Raw genomic sequence first — 6,920 nt, 5'->3', positions numbered from 1 at the left:
AGAGAGAAACCAAGAATTTTTTGAAAACCCATTAAATGTGGATCTCGATCAGAGATAGGAGTGGTATACATTAAATGCAGAGTAATCATGGGAAAATAGGTAAAGCATGATGATTGGAGAAAGAAAATGGAGAGGTATAGCATCATGCAGAAAGAATGAAAGATGGAAGGAGTAGAAGAAAGAGAGAATTCCCTAGAGAGTTCCAAAGCTCTTGTGTTATGCTCTTAGTTTTTAAAGAAGAATTGTTTTAGGAAGAAGATTGTGCTAATACAATTGTTATAAAAGAAAAATGACAAAAAAAAAAAAAAAAAACCAATCAATACAGCAAACTAACACTATGAATAAGTAACAACAATAATAGATGATAATTTTTTTTGAACAATATATACACATCAAAACCATCCTACTTAAGAATGTAGATATTTCACACCTAAAGTATTTACTATCATCCTTCTCAAATATATATATATACATATGGAAGAGGTTTTAATGGTTACATTTTTATTGTAACTATTATGGTTACATTTTTTTAAGCCATTGGATTACTATTAAATGGTTGTGATTAATTTGGAAATTAAATAAAAATAAATTATAAATAACTTGTAACCTGAAAGTAACTTAATCATTTATTTCCTTATAAAACTTTAATTAAGATTAATTATATTTTAAAATTAAATTATTTATAATTATTAATTAATTTTTTGCAATTTATTACTATATAAGGATCTTTTAGCAATTTATTTTTTTATACTTAAATTATTTAGAATTTTATAGCAAAACTTTTTATAATTTAAAATTATACACATATAATTTCATAATTTAAATTTTATTATTCTTGTAATCTTAATTTTAAATTATTACACTTAATTATTTAATTTTTTTATTTAAATATTTAAAAAGTAAAAAATGAAATAAGTTGAAGGATTTTTTAGAAAAAAAAATGGCTGTACTTGTTATCGATTGATTAGCTTGAGGCCTCATACTTAGTTCATATAATTGTAACAAAATAATTAAATATAATTTAAAAATAATTAATTATTTAAAAATTTATAATAAGAAGAGAATTTTAATTTGTGTCAAAGGAAGTTTAATTTTTGTAAAAAATAAATTTTATTGTAAATATTATAATTAAATGGCTTAATTATTAAAATAATTCAAGTAAGGATTAAAATATAAATATTAATTGCTAAAAGAGGTCTTGTTAAGTATTTAATTAATTATTTTAAGAAAATAGTTAATTATAATTAAATAATTCTAAAAAAGGAATGTCTATTTAATTAATTATTTTAAGAAAATAGTTAATTATAATTAATTAAATCTAAAAAAGGAAAGGTTACCTATTGGTAACCTGCTATTACAGGTTAAAGAAAAATGTAGTATATGGTTCTGATAAAAATGTAACTAATTGAATAAATACGTATACATATATATATATATATATATATTTACTACCAAATCCATACATGGGAAAGTTGTTAAAAGAAACTAAACTATTTAAGCATTTAATAAAAATAAATTTAAAACAGCATCAAATCTGAAAAATAGGAAGGACATACAAAATAAGAAGAGATATGAATATCTTCATTATAATTATTAAATGACATTGAGTGTTGCTAAAATCTTCGTTGCAGTTGCAGTGCCAAGCATCTTCGATCTCAAAAGGGTGCAACATACTCCTAGTAGAAGCTCCACTGCCTCCATTCGTCTTCTACTATTCTTTGAACTCTCCTTATACGAGTAAATTTGTAAAATTTTAATCTAAATTCCTTGAAATGAATTATGGGAAGCCCTGAATTGGAATTGCAATACTATAAATTTTTTTAGAAAGGAATTGCAACATTTTCCAAAGTACCCTTTGGACAAAATGAGCAACCATGAGTAGTGTGGCTTCAAAATGTGAGGGTAATATAGTAAATGTGCGTATATTCTCAAAGACAATCCACCCAAATTCAATTCCCCTTTCCTCTTTTTGGCGCGTCCACGTTGCATTCACACAGAGGCCTTCTTCACTTCCCTTCCCTCTCTCAATCGCAATCTTAAGAAATAAAAGATATAATTAAAATAAATAAATAAATAAAAGCACTTTTTGAGGAATTGGAAATATTGGAGCATCAAACGAACACCTTTGAGGGTAAGCATCTCTCCTTTTCGATCGAATATATATTATACTTTCTTTCTTGCTCTTTTCTTTCAATTTCCTGCCCTTTTCTCTCTTCATTCATCACTCTTATCGCTTCCACACTTGGATTACTTGATCCCGATTTTGGCTTGGGTAATAGCTTATTCTCGCTATCCTTTATCTAATTATTATATGCTTTTCTTTTCTTGTTTAAGTTACGGTTTAAGATTATCATTTGAAGTGTTCAGCTATTTGATTTTCTGGGTTGTTCTTTATTTCACTGATTCTTACTTTTTTTTTTTTTTTTGCTGTTCATCTTTATTAGCTTGAAATTTTTTCTTTGGTTTTGTGTGATGCTCTAACTCAGTTTTGGGTTTTGCTTGATTGTTAAGTATGCTTGAGTTTTAGGGGTGAAATTTTTGTTGTGTTTTGGAAACAGTTAGATGGGTGTTTGTATGTTCGATAATCTGAGATGGGTATGGTTTGGTTTTGTTTTGCTTATTGTGTAGGGTTTTGAGCAAAAAGTATTAGAGTGAGGTTTATGATGGATAAGGGTTCGAAGAGCAAATGCAAGTCTGTAACGCACAAGCTTTTTAAGGACAAAGCGAAAAACCGGGTAGATGACTTGCAGGCTGTGTTCATGGACCTGCAATTTGCAAGGAAGGAGAGCCGTACTATTGATATGGCAGTCCTTGAAGAACAGGTCAATCAGATGCTCCGTGAATGGAAAGCCGAGCTCAACGAGCCCTCCCCTGCTTCTTCTTTGCAGCAAGTTAGCATCATATAAAAATGTTTTTTGCCATTTTGAGTGCATAACTTGAACTCCATGTGTAAATAAGTTTGTACATCAATGTATGTGATATGTGCTATATAACTTGTGCTTAAAGATATGTATGAGAGAGTTTTGCTATGATTTTGTAGTATTTGGTTGTGATTTTTTTTTTTTGTATTTATAAATTGGTCATGTAGGGTGGTAATCCTGGTTCGTTCTCCTCAGACATTTGTCGGCTGTTGCAGCTGTGCGAGGAGGAAGATGATGCCACTAGTCCATTAGCTGCCCCAAAACCCGAGCCTACTGATCAAAGCTTTCAAGTTGGAGAAACTGTGGTCTTTCATGAGGTGGAATTTATTCTTTTTATCTTGGTGGTTCTAAATGATTTCAGGGTTTATAGATGCATCAATTGGGTTACTGGTTATGATATTCATTTTACTATGATGCCCCGTTCAACTGTATATTATAATACGACTCTATGTAGAGGTTACAGAATTGTTGGCACTGCCTTGCTCTTTGGCCAAAATTGTCCGCTACTGAAATATGGAAAGATAGTAGAGTAGTTACATTGATGATCTCCGAAAATCAAATATCAATTGAGCCTTTTTGGCCTCATTTGTGTACACAAAAGACCCTTTATACTTTGGTTTGATGTGGTTAAGAATCATTGCGGTGATGAGTTATGGCATACGTCTTAGATTTAAATTATAATGATGGCATCATAACAACCAGAGGGGATATATTAATTTTCTTCCCTTCATGTTTATTTATTTTAATGGAACTTTTCTTTATTCTGGAGAACGATTCCTTTATGCTTTGTATGTGTTCACCATCTACAGGACTAGCATTTTCATGTTGCATCATTATTGTTACATTACAATTAAAATTGGCACTTATTGGCAGCTGTGACTAATGTTTCAGGGGTTTGGCATGAATCAGGTGCAACAGGAACATGGCTTCCCCTTGGTTGATTGCAAAAACTCCACCTCAAGAGTTTGCAATGTTTCAGCTAACAATTTGGAAGGTGCCACCCACTTTGATTATCATCAGTTTGAGTTACATCAAGAATTTGGCCACAACTTGTACGCAGATTTTAATGGAACCGGTGTTTCTGGAGAAGATGCATTGCCACATATTTCCAGCTATCTGCCAAGTATATGCCCTCCACCTTCTGCTTTCTTGGGTCCCAAATGTGCACTTTGGGATTGTCCAAGGCCTGCTCAGGGGCTGGACTGGTGTCAGGACTACTGCAGTAGCTTTCATGCAGCCCTGGCATTGAATGAAGGACCACCTGGCATGGCTCCAGTTCTTCGACCTGGAGGAATTGGTCTGAAGGATGGACTGCTTTTTGCTGCTCTTAGTGCAAAGGCACAAGGAAAAGATGTAGGTATACCAGAGTGTGAAGGGGCTGCAACTGCAAAATCTCCATGGAATGCACCTGGTAAGGTTTTTTTTATTTCATTCACGTTGTTGGAGTTTAATTCTTCATTTAGAAAGAGAAGATACCCTATAAAATTTTAATTTTGGTATCTATGAACATATTATTGTGTCGCATATTGCAGAACTCTTTGATCTTTTGGTTTTGGAAGGTGAAACAATTAGGGAGTGGCTCTTCTTTGACAAGCCTCGTAGAGCGTTTGAAAGTGGTAACAGAAAGCAGAGATCTCTGCCAGATTACAGTGGACGTGGTTGGCATGAATCAAGGAAGCAAGTAATGAACGAATTTGGAGGGCTGAAGAGATCTTACTACATGGATCCACAACCCTTGAATCATATTGAGTGGCACCTGTATGAATATGAGATCAACAAATGTGATGCTTGCGCACTGTATAGGTTGGAATTGAAACTGGCTGATGGGAAAAAAAACGCCAAAGCGAAAATAACAAATGATTCAGTTGCTGATTTGCAGAAGCAGATGGGTAGACTTTCTGCTGAGTTCCCCTCCCCTGAGAGCAAGCGATCTGTCAAGGGAAGAGCGAAACTCACAGCAAAGGTTGGTGTTGGAAATGTTTATTCGACGACTAACAGAGTACCATCAACTAATGGTACATTTGGTTACGGGCTTGGTGCACCATATGATTTTCTTGTTGATAACATGACGGAGTATTATCTGACGTAATTGGATAAAGTTGCAACAGTATGGAATGAGCTTCATGTTGTTAGGCAGTGGTGGGTCATGTTTTCACTCTTAACAAGTCCAGTGTTTCAGTTTTTTTTTTTTTTTTTTCTGTTAAAATATAACCCAAGCCAAGCTCATTTTTCTCCCGCTGTCTGAAGATATTTGTGAATAGCTAGTGTTGGCATGGAAGCTACTTGGAAATGAGAAGCATATCCTAACTTTTGGGACACAGGTAATACCATAAAAATTATGGTCAATCTAAGCCAGTAGTGTCACCATAACAGGATAAGTTTAATGCATTGCCGTTACAATTTATTCCCGACTATTTGGGGGCTCCAAATATTTTGTACTAGTGTGTGATCTGAGCAGTTTACAGTCCATGCATTACAATATATATGCATTATTAACTATGACAATTGGGTATATGTAATTAAGATATATATATATTTAATAACAACTCTATTTAGCAGGTTTACAATTTGTGCTGTATTTTTTCTTCTTATTCTTTTATACAGGATCAAAATAAGTGGCTTGAAGATACAAGTCCCAGCTAATATATATATATATACAATCTAGAGTGCAAAATGAAATCTCTTGTATATCATTATACAATTATTAATTAATGAATAAAGAATCTCCTATTTCTTTAGTAAAGATAATTAGTGAGAATTTGATATTCATTAAAAGCTGTGATCAAACATCCCAAGTTTGATATCCGCTGCTTGAAATCTTGACTACAAAAATATTTTTAACAATGTCAAAATCTTGTCACGATGAACATACTCTTACAAAGCATTATTACAGACTTTTCTATAAATACTTAGGATTGAGAAAGAAAAAAAATGATAGGGAACTATTGACACCAAAGAGTGGTCAACACTAGCTCGTTAGATTGGTGAGATAAATAATGAGTTTAAGGAAAAAATTTAGAGAGACTATTTATGGTAGCTCACTTCTCATGTCGCGATGGTAATGGAGCTACGTTTACTTCGAGTTTTTATTTCTCATGAGATTGCAATTATAGAAAAAGACTAAGTGTTTAACCTCTGGTTTCTAGAGAGAGATGCTCTGACCTTGTGAGTAATTTTTTGAATATGAAAAATGAGCTAAGGGAGCTCTCTTTTTATAGATTATGGAGGCCCACAAAAATAAGAGAAAATAAAAATTAGATATTTTTGACCGTAGATGATGATCTAATGGTAAAAATTAACTTTTGGGGTGATGACCATTTTTTGGAGCGCGGCGGGTCTTGCTGTGGGTAACCTGAAGCTTATTTTCGAAACTCCCTTGGGTGAAATTTGATGCTGATAACTTCAAAACTGCGATTGGAGTGTGAGAGATGACTTGATAGAGCATTGAATTAGCTTTAAAACTCAAGTTGAATTGCGTAATCGAATCAATATTGAGTGAGTTATGGTCGTTTTACTGAAGGCAGTTCATGACCCAACGCCTAGGTTGAGATCCAGTGCCTAGGTTGACATTTCAGCACCCAGGTTGACATATGACGTCAACCTGGACGCTAGGTAAGTGTAAAAACATCCAAGGGATGTCCTTTAAGATGCCTAAGTGATATTTTGACATCACTTAGTCAATTTTTATGCTCTGGTGAAGCTAGTCACCAGTATTCAGAGATGTTGTTCTGCGAAAATGAGAGACTCGAGACTCTTTATTTCCGAGTGACTTTCCCATGTCAAAAATGAGAAATGCAAAGTTGTGAATTTGACTTCTTTGACTTCATGGATCTTAGTTATTGTAAAAAAACTAGATGGATGATCGAAACGGAATCAGAATCAGATAAGCCAACGCACCAGACCATATGTCAACCTGGGCACTCGGTACCCATTCTTGAGCTCCCGAGATCTCATTATGATACTTCTATGGCTTATGAACTTGAGGTCGAGGTCTCCTGC

At 33.5% G+C, this 6,920-nt stretch overlaps 1 protein-coding gene across 4 annotated transcripts; it reads left to right on the top strand.

The window, feature by feature from the left end:
• Nucleotides 1-1,977: 1,977 nt before the first annotated feature.
• LOC115697509 (transcription factor VOZ1) lies at nucleotides 1,978-5,488 on the top strand. Of its 4 annotated transcripts, none has more exons than XM_061118454.1 (5): nucleotides 1,978-2,131; nucleotides 2,629-2,891; nucleotides 3,089-3,238; nucleotides 3,831-4,332; nucleotides 4,454-5,488. In XM_061118454.1, the coding sequence occupies exons 2-5, from the start codon at nucleotides 2,661-2,663 to the stop codon at nucleotides 5,008-5,010; spliced, it is 1,440 nt and encodes a 479-aa protein (XP_060974437.1). In that variant the 5' UTR covers nucleotides 1,978-2,131; nucleotides 2,629-2,660; the 3' UTR covers nucleotides 5,011-5,488. The 4 variants fall into 4 exon arrangements, with proteins under 4 accessions (XP_060974437.1, XP_030480401.1, XP_030480403.1 ...); XM_030624541.2 differs by having other exon boundaries at nucleotides 3,813-4,332; XM_030624543.2 differs by having other exon boundaries at nucleotides 2,111-2,272.
• Nucleotides 5,489-6,920: the final 1,432 nt, after the last annotated feature.

Source organism: Cannabis sativa, chromosome 7 (genome assembly GCF_029168945.1).
Source record: "Cannabis sativa cultivar Pink pepper isolate KNU-18-1 chromosome 7, ASM2916894v1, whole genome shotgun sequence".
Taxonomy (NCBI): Eukaryota; Viridiplantae; Streptophyta; class Magnoliopsida; order Rosales; family Cannabaceae; genus Cannabis; species Cannabis sativa.
Note: the sequence above shows the minus strand (reverse complement) of the source record. Positions and strands in the feature narration are given on the sequence as shown.